Here is a 14,993-nt window from a genome sequence, read left to right as displayed (position 1 = left end):
CCTCCAGACTAAAAGGCAAAGGATGTTATCCCTTTCCCTGTAGTTTGGCTCTGAACAACACATAGACACAGAAAGTAAAATCAAGCATGAGCTGATATTACGTGATTAAGCTATTGTAAGTGAATTCCTTCATTTGCTTTAGGGATGGGAATGTATCTTCCTGATTCTCTAAATCTTAAATACTTAACTGTTTTTGATACTTGGCCCATTGGAAACAGGTACTAGATTGATCAGACAGCTTTTCCATGTAACACAGAAACTGCATGGGTTTTTGTATAGTCTAAAAATAACTTGCATTTTCAGTCAGAAGACTGCACATATTTTCTGCTAAGCCATTGTACTTCTTTTTCTTGACATAAATGCAATTTCTGGTGCTGCGTTCCAGAAAGGTTAAGTATTATATTTAATATGAATGACCACATTAGCCAGAATACGATTAACATGAAGTCATATTTCCATCATTCTATGTAATGTGTAGAGGAAGAAATAGGCTGCATGAGATTTATGCAATTTATTTTCTCATGACCCTCAAGAACTTTAGCAAACCATCTTCTGAGGTAGTACTGTAATCAGTTAAACACAATGATCTGCCCTGCAAATAAATCTGTAGGTCAAAAATCCAGCATCAGCTATTCTGCAGAAATGAGAGAGATGGAGGGGATTCTAAACCTTCAATGCTATTTCTGTGTAGAGAAACAGCATACTTTACAATATTTAGCAGGCAGCTGGTAAGTTCAAAGAGAGATATTAATAGTGCTGCTAGCACCTAGCATATATTAAATTAAATCTGAGGTCTTCTAAGCCGGGTGCTAAATATAAATGTCAATATTTCACTTTCTTATTTTCTTTATGGGTCTCTTTTGTCTAAAGAAGTCTGATCCACTGCATAGTAACATACATTTTATCAACTAACACATGTTACTCACAGAGTAACTTTTTATTTTGTTCCACCTTGAAAAAATGAAGCACAGAATATTTGCTTAGAAAACTAGGGAGACTGCAATTATTGTGAGTAAATTACATGTTCTTTTCTTGTTAGCTCTTTTGCATAGTACAGAAATTACTTTAATGCTTGAAATGGTTTTAAAATGCTTTAGTATACCAGGGCTGCTCATGGCTGGAAACACAGTTCACCAGCTGGCCACAGGCTTTGGCAGTCTGTATCCTGTGCCTCTCAGCCACACAAGTGCATGGCACAGGCAAGGCAGTGTTTTCATTCAGTTGAGTGGCATATATGTATTTTTGCCATGTTCTTTTCATTTCCATGGACATCTGCTGCAGAATTTTTAAAATTTGGCTAATGATCTGACCCATTACCTTCAGGCAGTACTTAACATTCACTGTTTGTATGCTTACCATTAATTGTAAGTCAAATAACCTACTGTGTAAAAATTAGTGTTAGAAAAGTCATGAAGATATCCCAATAGAAAGGCACTATTTAATTTTTAGCTCGATCTAAGCTCTTTGCCTCACCATTTAACAATAAATACCATCCCAAAATGGGAATGCAGAAACTAAGCTACCTTTTTGATAAATAAAAGAAAGAGCATATTCTATAGAAAATAAAAGATACGGCCCCTTCTTGCATACAAAGTATTCCAAAGAGGGGAGTAAGAATGTGGAAGAGTGCCAGCTTTTGACTCCAGGGTTTGGGGCCCAGAAGCCAGTGCCCTGTCCTCCCAGGGACTCCACTAATAGGTTCAGAGTATCTTCCTCCTTTCTGACTCCATGATATCTGTGTCCCTGGGTACTCAGGGGGGCACATTAAGCAGCAGTAGGAGGAGAAGCTTTTCCCCGTTAGCCGCTCTTTGCTTGTGAGATGCAAGACAGGGTTTCAGATCACAATTCTTTCTGGCTTAGATGAGTGTTGTGATTATTTTACAAAGCAAGGAAGGTTACAGCACTATGCCGTCCTCTAAAAGACAGTATTGATCTTCTTGCTGTTTCCAACAAAGGTGCATTCCTCATTCTCTGTAAAGGCAGTGATTTCCACAGACAAGGTTATTGACTTCAGTCTGGGCTATGTGCAGCAGTCTTTTAGTAAACCTAACCCTTTTGATTTGTTTTTCTACCCAGTTCCACTCTTGTCAAGTGTTACAGGACCTGTCAGAGAGTTGCCAGAAATCTGGACTGTGGTAGGAATTACCCGCAAGGTCCTGAGCTTTATGTGAAAGGAAAATGTACATGCCTGTCAAGAAATCTCCCATGCAATTTCAAAAATATAGCAAAGTGAGAATAACACATTTGTTTGGAGGAGAATCAGAGTGAGCACCTGAGCACCTCAGATCTTTAGGCAGAGGCAGGCAAAATCTCCAGTTCTTCCTCTATGCTATCTTTATTCACTGACCTCTTCCCTATTTATAACTTTTTTGACTGATTTTCTCACCTGCATCTATGCTCAGGCTGATCAAAGACCCAGCAAGAATAAGCAGTGAAGGAAAAGGCAACAAAATTAATTTGGTGCTGCATGATCCTGTAGAAGACAGGGAGATTGTGGAGAAAGACCATTGACACTTTCTCAGCCAGGAGAGAGTTCTGATGAAGCAGACTGTATCAAGGAAGTAGGTCATGAATTTCTTCTGAGGAAGCACATTCACTCTGTATGATAGACTGGTAACTCCTACACACTATGTCCTGAGAAATTACTCATCCTTATTTCATCCCTACCACTAGGGAAAGCTTTGAGATTTAAAAATACTGCACTATGGGCGAAGTTCGGAGTTGAGGGAATTGGCTCATTTATAGCCAGGTTTTGCCACTCTAGTTTTCTGAAAGACAGGTCAAGCATCAAGAAACTTCACCATCATTTTCTTCTTTTCTACACCTTTTATGTCAGGAACTGTACTCACAGCAAAACACTTCAGCACTTGCACCTCATCCTTCCAGTCCCAGTTGCAGTCAGTTTTCTTACAAGGTGGTTCAACAATCCTTTTTGTTTCTCATTTAACTGAAACCAAGACCTGTCTTGAGTTTCTGAAACTGATACAGTCCCCCCAGGGTGCTCCTGCAATGCCTCCAGGGAAAAAGGGAAAACAGAAATTAGGGCATGCTTCTGTGAAATAACACACTGCAATATTTCTCAAGCCAGGGAGCATAAATATATATCCGGGCAGGGGGAAGAACAATTCTCAGTACAGAAACGTCTTTATTATGCCTTCAGTTTCCTATTCACTTCAGCAACTTCAATTAAAAATTGTATTTCTTGTGTTTTCTACAGTCAGCTGAAGTTCTAAAATTAATTCTATTTATTCACAGCTTCAACCTATCTCCATAGGTTGAAGCAAATGAAATGAAAAAGCAAATGAAAATGTTTGATGCTGCCTATGGTCTCATTTTTCCCTTAAAAACTAAAAAGGACAAACAGTGTAAAATAACAGTTCCATCACTGCTGATACATAAATACACATCCTTTGCATATCAAAATAGAAATACTCAAAATAAAAGGCTTCTTTTGCAAGCTATCACTATCCTCATTTTATGGATAGATGGTCTGAGTCAGTGGCAAAAGTATCAGGAACTTAAAAGTTTCCATACTGAGATGTAGTAAAAGTAGGAAAGAGGATTTAGGAGATCTGCAGCAGCTCTAATGTTCTTTCTGATTAGCTGCACTGCCTTACAGATCTTGGCAGAGAAGAAAAATGCTGCTCTAAAAGACACTTTGACCTGTACATCCCAGAAGTCACAGATTATGACATTTTTGTGGTTTTTTTCATATTTTTAATTTCTAGTGGTAGTATTTTTGGGAGACTTAATACCAGTGCAACATAACTTTTCTCCTTTGATTGGGAAGAAGAGCCATCAAATGTATTTATTTATTTGGAGGACATTCTCCCTGGGTTTCTATCATGAGGTCTTTACACTGTACCTCATTGCAGCTGGAAGTTCAATAAAAAGGAGTAGAGGCAGTTCTTTTCAGGACACCAGCTACTCTGGAACTCCAGCTTCCTAAAACTTGGCTTCATTTAAGCATAGTATTACAGCTTTCTTCACCTTGGTTTCAGTTTCTGGTACAACAGCTTGGAGTTTGCCCTAACAAGCAATTAACATGTATATTCCATTGAGATAAATTGAAGTAAACATACTTTTCTGGCTTTAGATCTGATGATTCACTATTGTTTAGCCATTAGCATTTCTGCTTTGAATTTGAAATAAGTTGGCTATTGTTCCCTTAAGTTATAAAAAAATAATAAAGTAGGACATTTTTTTTTTTTTTTTCTTTTTGGTAGCAAATTCTTGGTTTCAAGGCCTGGCAGGCAAGGACCCAGCTAATCGTGTTATTTTAATTTTCTTTTTTTTCCAAAAAACATGTCTGGCTGGACCTGCATATTTTATATTGCGAAAGTGATTTCTACAGGATACTGTTAGAACAGAGAAACCAGAAAGAGCTATTGTTGTACTAAACTTCTGAGGATGGGATGTTAAATTAAAGGCCCTTAAAAACTGGTATCCTGACCATTTGTTTCAGATTTTCAAGATGTGGTTTACTGTGTATTTGGTTATATCAGCTAATCCCACATTTCTGCACACAAGACATGTTACCATTCTGTGTGCCTTCCTTAACTTGAAAGACTTCCTGGGCAGGTTTGCACGTGCAAATGTGCTGTCTGACCACCTCCAAATTCAATATGAAAGACAAGACATGGAATGTAGCCAGCATACATGTAAAAAGTAAGACTTTAAAACAATGGAGCATTTCTTGTAGTGATGCTGAAGTGATTCTGTCTCCATACACACAAATATAGCAACTGAAAGAAATTGAGGGGTACTGTAATCTGATTACAGTAAGTATGCTTTTTAGAAAAAAATATTTTTATTAAATCTGAGGTCTTTTAAGCCTGGTGCTAAATATAAATGTCAATATTTCACTTACTTTTTTTTCTTTATGTGTCTCTTTTGTCTAAAGAAGTCTGATCCACTGCATAGTAACATACATTTTACCAGCCAACGTGTGTGTGAACATCCCAGTAAGCAGTAGAGAAAAAAACGTATTTGTCTGAGAAAAAATGGCTATTTGACTGAAATGTATGGCTTTAAAGAGGAAAAAAAGGTTTTATTTCATAAGAAAGATTTTACTACAAAAGGGAGGAAGCCTTGAAGCAAAGGCTGAGGGTGCAGGGAGTTAGGTCTCTAACCCCAGGATAAACAGAAGGCAATGAATAGTAAGTGACCATAGGGGAGAGAGGGATCTAGAGGACTTTGTAGCCCTTGTTAGTCGTGCAAACTGTGGAAAGATAGCATTCATATTTCTGTTGCAGTTAATACTCAGTTGCTAATGTTCAATGCTATGAGATTGCTTGCACAGAAAGGAGCTGCAGTAGCAGGGCCTTTGACGTGTGACTGTGACCCAACCATTCACTCTCTGAGGCCTGATAAGTGGGGTTTATACCTGGTGACCACAGACTTGTCCTTCTTCCAGTTCAGGGGAGGTTTTGAAACTGGGCTTTTGCACCATGGATGTGCTTTGTTATTTCATGCCTTGCTCCAGGTGGTTGCCCTGTCCCCTGCTGAGGCATGGCATGATCCAGACTGCAATCCACAGCTCTCCTGGGAATGGTAGAAGGACACCTCTGGAACATCAGTAGGACCAGCCTTTCCCAACCCCTGACAACAGATGAACTTAATACCCCCCAAGGTGTTTTAAAAGCACTTAAATCCCTCCAAATCTCAGCCCACAGTGTGCAGCATTGAGCACCTCTTCAATAATGTGAGATACTCATTATCCTAGTGGAGCTGTTCCTCTTTGAATAAGTGATCTTAGTCTAAGCTTATATTAATTGAGCAGGCTGAAATGTCACTCAGGATGTCATCACAAGGGGTCAGGGCTTTCCTCCTTCAGTAGTGAGCAGTTTCTGTAAGAAGGGCAAAGCTGAGAATTAGGAAAAAACAGCTTCCACTATGTGGTTATGACTAACCATTGCAGACCTGTCCCAGCTCTGAGTCCCGGCCTAGCCGTAATTCCCTGCGCTTAATTCCTGTGCCGCATGGGGACAGTAATACTTGTAATTTCTCATGGATCTTGCTAAACCAAATTGGTTAAGGAGTGCTTAGCCCTGTACACAAGGAAGTATATTAAGTTTAAAAATTAGCTGTGGTTAGATTTGATTCCTTCAAAGATAATTTCTTGAATGCTTATGCTTCAAAAAGCTGGCAATCCAGGACTGCTATGCGAAGAGACAGAGGCCATGTGACACTTCAGTGTCACATCTTCACAAAGACCAAGACAAAGGACTGGTTCCAAGTAATTCAGCAAAAGGTCATTGGATCAGATCTCTGTTGGCAAAATGGCAAAAAAAAGTGTTGCTGTTAAGCTGTCAAGTACCTGAAACCACTCCATAAAACATTACAAATCTGACTTCTCAAATGGCTTCATTTGCAGATGTCAATATATAATTTCATAAAAAAAGATTAATTAAACCAATCAGTAATTAATATAATTTGCTGTTATTTGACAGCTGTTTTTTATTAAAATTACCACCAAATACCTTAGCTGTAATTAACTATATCTAAAATTTCAGCTTGTTCTGCTTTAAGATAATGTATGGCATCAGAATTCATTAATATTTTAGTGATGATGTCTGAACTAATCATACGACACGCCATGTGAATCCCTCATACTCAAGATCAAATCTAAATCTTCTTTGTGTCCTCCTTTTGGTCATTATTGTGATTGCACCTATAATTTCAATCTCCTTCCACACCAAGAATATTAGAATGAAAAATACCTCTCACTGTACAGACAGTAGTTTTTTAACCTTCATTTAATAGTGATTTCAGCCTCAACAAAGCACTCCTGATGGGAACAACAGTGGATGCAGCTCTGAGCAGCCTTGTCTGTTGGAAGGTGTCCCTGCCCAAGGCTGCAGACTTCGCAGTAGATCATCTTTGAGGTCCCTCCCAACCTAACCCATTCTGTGATTCTGTGAAATCTAACAAGGCTGCTGCTGAGGCTGCTCTGTGCTAATTCTGGAAAGTTTTGTTAGACACAAATGGTTGCTGAGGGTTTTATACATTTGTCAGCCTGGTTGTTTTATACAGTTCAATCACCTTCAATCTCATGAGTTTTAATTTGTTGTTTTACTATTAGAGGAAAATGACTCATCAGGTGGGAGAATTTGGTTCACGAGCCTGCATATAAAACTGTCTATTGATAGTGAACACAGTGTAAACATTATAGTTCCCTTTAAAAATAATTCCCTATAATATTCATCAAAATGCTGCAATGTTGTTATCACAAATTGAAGTTTTGGGTTCTTACTGTTGAGTACTATAATATATTTCAAAAGGATCTGAAATAGTGGTAATTCTTGTTTACAGACTAAGTATGAAGCAACATGAAGATTGTGAGAAATTCTGTTTACTTTCAATCCTATTGCTTAATTTTTCTTCATTTTTCTAAGAAGAAATCTATATTTACCTGAATGTATAGGGAAATGGAGATGGGGCAGATATTTCCAGAGGCTGCTGCAAGCCTCTGACACAGATGCAGTTCAGACGCTGAAGCTCCTGAAGGAAAAGTGAAGTTCAGAGCTTCTCATTGAAGCCTCTAAGGTTGGACTGGCTTTGTGGTACCCTGATAGATTACATTTATACAGATAGATGGGAATTTAACCAGAATGACACCAAAAGAGTGAAGGGAAGGAGGTACTTCCAAGCCTCTCCTCTAACATGGGAAGATGCAGTTTTCATAGCCTGTGCCTGCTATGCAGCCTGTCATGCAGCTTAGAAACAAATAGTGGATAAAAATTCCAGCAAATACATATAGTCTGTTTATAGCCCTTAGTATTTTTTTTTATTTACTAGGGCCACTGCTGATGGAAAACATGCAGTGCATCTAGAGAAGGGGCATTTGGGTGAAGTAACTGTTCCCCAGGAACCTGGTGTGTTTATTTGGTGTAACCCAGCATTTGAGCATTAGTTTCTCAGTAGAAAACAGCTGCACTTACTCAGCATGCCTCCTGCTCCCAGCCTGGGCTGTGATACCACAGTCCTTCAGAAAACCAGTGCTAGTCACTTCTGTACTCTCCAGTAAAACAAAGGGGTTTGTTTCTATGTCTCCATTAAAGGACCAGTAAAACTGGGCTGAGGCTGGTTGAGGCTGGTCTGAAGTTATCAGAAAACAAAGGAGTGACTCCATTAAGAGTTTTCTACCTCATAAAATTTTCTACCAGAATATTATTCAAATGATTACAGTGACTCAGGTATTAATACCAGAACTTCAGGTAACTTCTGTGGAACACAGCTGCAGTGCAGTGCCTGGGATGACCCTGCTCTAAATGATACACCTGCTCAGCACTGTATTTAGTTTGCTGGGTTTGCTGGATCATGTCAAAGTTCTTTTTTATTGTGTTTTGCTCAAGTAGTCAGGAGGATAATCCCTAATACAAGATTATTTACATAATGTCTTTTGCAATGACAGATGAGAGGTATAAAAAAAGTCTTGTCTTTTCATTATAAAGTAAAACCAGTCATTATTTAACTATAGTACAGTGAAGAGAGAACAGCATAACCTGTACCAGAGAAGCAGAAAAGTACACAGAATAATTCCAAAACAAATTTAGTTGATTAAATGCAGTGCATTAAAATCAGACATAATAATGTTGACATTTTAGTATTGTTAATGAAGGGTCCAGTTATTGATCTTTGCAGAGGGAACTGTCTATTGAATCCACTAGACTTATATTTAGAAAAAGTGGGGCCTAATGAATTCTAAGTAATAATTTCTAAACAAGGTAAAAGCTCCTCTGAGAGAAATTTATGAGATTTCTATGTCAACCCGAATGTGAAGAGGCTTTCCAATTCACCATGATATAAGTTATTAACCTCACTTGAATGAAGAAGGAAAATAATACTATATTTTGTTTAACCTCTGCAGCTTCAGAGTTCCAAAATTACAGGGCTCTATGAATAGATCAGAACAGTAAAAGCTTTGAAATTTTCCCCATCTATCTCATTATTTGAAGCAGCCTAGCCCTCTCTGAAGGGAGCTACTAGCTGGAATGATCACAAATCAAAAATAAATTTAGATTATAGAAATACTGGATCATTTTATTTCATTAAATTAATTATTATATAATTCTAGTTGCTGAACACATTCATTCTGTTCTCGTGAATCCTTGATGTGTGCCCTGAATGGAGCTATGGTGGGGTCTGAATGGCAGCCAGGCAAACTCAGCTTTCCCCTAAAGCTCTCTACTGGAGAAGCTTCTTTAAGGACTTGGATGCTGTGACTTGTCAGAAACTGGGTCCTGGGCTGTATGAACTATCACAATTCCTACATTCCTTTGCTCCTCCTGAGCAGTGGGCAGACACTGACCTGTTCCTGTCCACCAGCTGTTTGCCAGTGCTCCTCTGTGGAGGGTGCCAAGTGCTTGCCATCAGAGCCAGCATGGTAGTTCATGAGTTCTCCCTAGTCTGCTCCAGGCAGAACTCAGCCAGGTCGGTTTACACAATGTCAGGTGTGGTCTGAGCTGGCTGGTTTTCCCTGGAAGGATTAGGAAGTGTTGGTGCACTGCTCTGATGCCTGCTCTGGGGCTGCAGCACCTGCCATGGTGAGCCACTGGAGTGCTGTGTGCCAGCATAGCTGGGTTCAGCAAAGTGTCCTGCTGCTTCCTGCTTTTATAATCAGTGAAGCAGACTTCATCATCATCAGTTATTGATTTTCAGGGTGTTCTTCTGCTGGAAGAGTTTAAAACAGCTTCTCATTATGACAAGTGGTTTAAAAATAATGAATATTTAGATATTATTTACAAACATGCTCACTTACATTTTTAGGGCACTACTATATTTGCATTAGCATTACTTTACCAAGAGATCTTTCTGATTCAAATCAGGATTATGATACTGTTGGTTCCTCTCCACATTAAGTACTCCTTCTCATTAACACAAGATCTTTGCTGAATAAATTTAAAATTAGGAAAGAATTTTTTAAAATCACATTTTAAATTAAGCAAGAATTCTCTCTGAGTTCTGTGGACCAAGTCTTTAATGCAGAATTGATCTAATGGGCGCAAGTTTGAAAAAATTGTCAAAAGATTGCACTAATTTCCTATAATACTATTGTTTATGAAGTTGTAGGACATTACAATCATATTTTCACAAAATGTTTGAAGACAGTAAACTACAGAAATAAATTTATTTTAAAAGAGTATATTTAGAGCACCACAACCAGTATTTTAATCCTCATTTTTTAAGGAAAATGTCTCCTGTGCCCCAGTTTAAGAACTGACTTCCACAAACCTTTACCTTTATGCAGCGGTACAAAAATTAGGTTTGATCAATTTCTACTCAGTATTTGCTTCTTCCTTGCCCCACTGTTCATTCAGTGGACAGTTACTGGGGCAAAGACAACAAGAATAGAAGACAGCAAAGCAGCTTGTGGTTCTGCAACACTGGTCCTTGCTGGTATAAGCCACAGTGTCAATTTGCTTTTACATGTGAGGATAATCTCAACCTGTGACTAATGGAACTCAATACTACATGAGTCAATACCGTGCTAAGTATATTGGGTATTTTTTAATTATTTCTTTTTAATGCCTTCTTTTTAGTACTAAAAATACTAGTAGTATTTTTACTACTAGTGAGTACCATGAGAGACAATGCATCTACTTGAAATTTTTAAAGTTATCATGGTAAAATATAGCTCAGTACAGTACCCTTAACAGTAATTTCTGTCACACAGTATCTGTTTCCCTTCCTAGTAATTTCAAAGTCATTACAAGACTTACTTTTAGGAAATTCAGATCTTGAGGATGCTTTTTGCATAATGAAAAAGAAAAATTTAATCCCTGCTTTTCTGTAACTACATAGGGCCTATTGGGAGAGAAGTATGGGAACATCCGAATACCAGGGGAAGTTGAGTCAGCAGAATTTGAAATGATCCTGGATGCTGCTGTAGAGGCCAAGCTAGAGACAAGGATTTTAGAAGAGTGGTACTGCAGGGATGAGAACGCAGTGCCACCAGCATATTACCTCAGACCAAAATCAGAAATGCTGAAGAACTACCAGAATACGGTAAGTCACAGTCTCCTGCTCACGAAATTTTTCTCAATCCTTTACAGTGACAGGCAGTCCCCAAGGCCAGGCACTTGCTGTTGTCTTTGAATTAGGTCCTACAGCCCTGTCCACACCTGAACAACTGCTGCTGTAGTGCTCCTTTCCTGTACACGGGGAAAGAGCAGCTGCAAAACACCCAGGAGCAAAACTCCTGCATTGATGTGCTCTCTGATAGATAGAGCAAGTGAACTTGGGTCATCTGTGCCCTCTTAGGGCTGGTGGGACAGTTGTACAGATGTCCCTTCCCTGATGTTGTAACATGGAGAACTCAGGTTCTTCTGCCTTTTACTGTGCATATGCTAGATTTCAATGAACAGGACTTGCAGAGGAAATACACATTTTCCCTTCTATCCCCATAGAAGAAAACCTGTCAAACAGGTGCTTAGCACTGCCCTGAGTCAGGTATTGTGGAAGGGACTAACAGCGGGCCTGTTAGCTAAAGGAGCGAGAAGAAGCTGAGAAGTAAGAAGAAGCTGATAAGGAGCTCTCTCTAAGGCTGTAACCAAGGAGACTGAGAGAAGAAAGATAAGAGAACCTTGCAGCTGGACAAAGTATTTGTAGAAAGTTAGTTGAAGTCACTATAACTTTCCACCAATAGTATTATGTTGACTTATTGTGGCCAATAGGGTAGAAGAAGCATAAACAATTGGAAAGTGTATAAAAGTCAGCCATGCTCAATAATAAAGAGTTGCCAACTGAGACTGCTTGTGGTCTCTGCTTTGTGTCGTGACCACCTTGGCAGTGACAAGGTATCATACTTTTAACTTATTAACTGTATTATAACATCAGATTTTTTTCAACACTGTTAATTATAATTTTTAAAGCAGGCATTTGTCTTTAATTGATGATGATAAAAACTGTATCTATTTCTCAGGGCTCAGTTCTACCCTCCTACACATCCAGTATATACCTAAGGACATATTTTAGTGTACAAAAAATGAAGTCCTTAAAATAGTTTTCACTTCATTTTGAGTGTATATTATATTATTGGGGGCTCTTGTTCTTAAATCTTTGTACTTTTCCTGAAGTTACTGACTAACATGGGACTAAATAAAAAGATGTTCATAACTTAAATGACTTAATATTCATAACTTAAAAAGGATGTTCACAACTTAAAGCTATAATGTAGATATGTTACATAACTTAAAGATGTAACACAGAGTTGCATCTCATAAACTTATAGAAAGTAATAAAAAGATACTCAGCTCTGTCAAGAAAAAGTTGCTAGGGAATTTATCCTGGAGCTTCCATGAAATCCTGGAGACTCCAAGAAAACTGGAGACCCCTGAAATATTTCACCAGCAGTAAATGAAACTTAGCTGCTTTAGAGAAAGCACCAGCATGGCATTTGCAAGATACCATCTGAAAGGATTAGTGAATTTATATTAGAGTTCCTCTCTGATGACAGTTAAGATTAGTGTTACTATAGCAATGAATGTGAGTGATCATAATGTCACATGTAATCCTGTATTTTTAAAATATGGTAGGTAATAGAAGACAGTTAATTATAGGTTCCAGGAATCCCATTTTCAGTTTTGAGATCCAAGTTTGAATTTTTATCATTATTACATCTCATTAAAGGAGCAATAATTTTAGTAGTATTGCTACTGCTTTATTATTATTTCAGGCTTAGTTCTCAAAACCCTCTTTTATAAAGGTGTTATTGGCCCTATTCTTGAAAAATATTGCATTAGCTGCCTATACTAGGGTTTTAGAAAATACTTAAAGGAGCTAACTCTTAGAATTCTAAAATTGAATACAATATGAATATCTGCAGTATGAAATGTTTATCTTTTATTGATTTTTGTTAGTGTATGTGTTTCTCTGTTACAATGTTATTTTTGGCCTTGAATATTAGAGGTCTACTTTCTGAAGTTGTATATGTATGTATTACACCTACTTTTTAACAATGGATATTTTTAAAAGATGGAATCTTCTTCAAATTCTATGAATGAGAACAAATGGCAAGATATATCAGAAGAGATTAAGAAGATTTTTAAGACTGCTGTGAAATTGCTGTATGAGAAAGGAAAAATGAAACACAGCCAGGCAAAGAGATATCTTTCCTCTGGTAAGGTCCATACTAACAATTTCTATGTATTCATTTATTGTCTGCTCTGTCAACCTTTCCACAAACATGAAAATATATTTCTGTTGGCATTTCTCATATAATTAAAGGGGGGGAAAAGATTTGTTGTGCTTGCTTGAGACTAAAACCCATACAAAAGCACTCAGCAAATTCTCTGTGTTTGATTTTTCTGTTTTTACAGAGAACAAATGCAATCAAGTCTGCCTGTTGGGGGTGGGGCATGTTCTTGAACTGTTTATAAAGAAAACTTGACAGAGACTGTGTTCTCTTTTTATCCACAGCTATTGAAGATGAACTTGATTTTGCCTTGGGTAAACAAACACCAGCTTTCCTAAAGAAGTGTGTTTGCTACATCCGGAAAATTGCCAACATTGAGCGTTTTGTTAAAATTCCAGAGATGGGAAAATACATGGATGTGGTCCATAAAGCTGGGAAGTTCCTACGAGATCCTGAAGCCCATGAGAAACTGATCAAGCTCAGGGATGAATTCATTCCTACCATTGTCGCATCGTCCAATCTGAGAGTGTACACCTCTGTCACCCACTGTGACATGAAACTGGGTTACTCCCAAGAGGTGGAGAGCCATTACATTGAAGGACTTGGCAAACAGTTCTATGAAGACATGATTGACATAATCCAAGCTACAGTGCAGCAGAATTTTGACACAGAGACAGACGTGCTGTACGATGAAGTTCTTCAACACTCATCGCTGTGTAAAACGTACTCCACTTTTTATGAATATAGATGTGAGGCATTAAACATCGTTCACAAATATGTTTTACCTAGAAAAATAGGACACATTAACCCTCTTATCATATATGGAGGACCATGCACAGGAAAGACTCTTCTGTTAGCTGAAGCAGCGAAGAAGGTAAATAAGTATCTTACATCCTAAGGTCATGTTGAGAGCATTACTGTGTGTAAAGGCCACTTAATTTAATTCTTTCTTTTTTCAACAGATCTATCAGTCCTCAATACAGAAAATAAAAATAATAACATGTATATTTGCCATATTATTGTACACATGTGCAGAAAAATATTACCTTTCAATGATAACGTATCTGTATAATGTGCTTAGCCAAAACAATATAGTTAATTAAAGCTCTTAGAAATCTAATCTAATATTCTGAATTAACATAATTTAGAATGATCTCTTTCCTTCTTGTTCCTCTGAGGCCCTGTGAATCCACAACCATCTAAACATCTTATTCTGGTTTTAGTCTTAAACACAAATGCAGTACATCTTTCCAAGTCATACCATCTCATGTTCTCCTAAGAAACTATTCCAGAATTATTCTAATACACTGGCTACAAATCTACATGCAATAAGCTGCAAAAATACCCATACTTACTTATCTGGAATATGCTGTTTAAGTCATTGAGCTACAGGGAAATGAATGAAACACTTTGTGCAAGGCAGGACAAGATGCAGAACAAGACAAAGCTGGCATCACCAGACCTAATTCTGCAGATGACAGTCACAACTGCGTGATCCGCCAGGGTGGTCAGAGAATTTAGCATAGTGAGCTGGGAAAAAGCCATATCAGCCAGAAGGAAATGAAGAAAGGAACAATACTGTTTAAAATCCCTGTCTCTACTTCCCGTGGAGTCACATTAGCTGCACATATGAAACTGGGAGTTGCAACTCAAGATCTCATTTCGTATCTGAGTACATAAGTCAGCCTAGAGACTCTGGTACTGCTTTTCTTTTAAAATAGTGTAAAATACATAAAGTGAGGTGGAGAGATGTAGAACTGAGTGTGTTAGCCTGCACAGACTGGGAAGATTTAAAGAAGTTACATTCCTCACTAGCTTGGAGTGCTCTAACCAAGAAAACTTTAGGAGACAGACA

At 38.0% G+C, this 14,993-nt stretch overlaps 1 protein-coding gene across 3 annotated transcripts in view; it reads left to right on the top strand.

Annotated features, from left to right (window-relative positions):
• Nucleotides 1–14,993, top strand: part of NWD2 (NACHT and WD repeat domain containing 2) — a 51,788-nt gene that overhangs the window by 30,646 nt on the left and 6,149 nt on the right. For all 3 annotated transcript variants that reach the window (XM_071432568.1, XM_071432567.1, XM_071432569.1), the window contains 3 exons: nucleotides 10,807–11,010; nucleotides 12,979–13,123; nucleotides 13,423–14,012. In XM_071432568.1, the coding sequence (XP_071288669.1) occupies nucleotides 10,807–11,010; nucleotides 12,979–13,123; nucleotides 13,423–14,012 (939 nt within the window). The remainder of the gene's footprint in view (nucleotides 1–10,806; nucleotides 11,011–12,978; nucleotides 13,124–13,422; nucleotides 14,013–14,993) is intronic.

The sequence above is a fragment of the Agelaius tricolor genome, unplaced genomic scaffold (assembly GCF_023055355.1).
Source record: "Agelaius tricolor isolate 1412-34295 unplaced genomic scaffold, bAgeTri1.0.p SCAF_8, whole genome shotgun sequence".
Taxonomy (NCBI): Eukaryota; Metazoa; Chordata; class Aves; order Passeriformes; family Icteridae; genus Agelaius; species Agelaius tricolor.
Note: the sequence above shows the minus strand (reverse complement) of the source record. Positions and strands in the feature narration are given on the sequence as shown.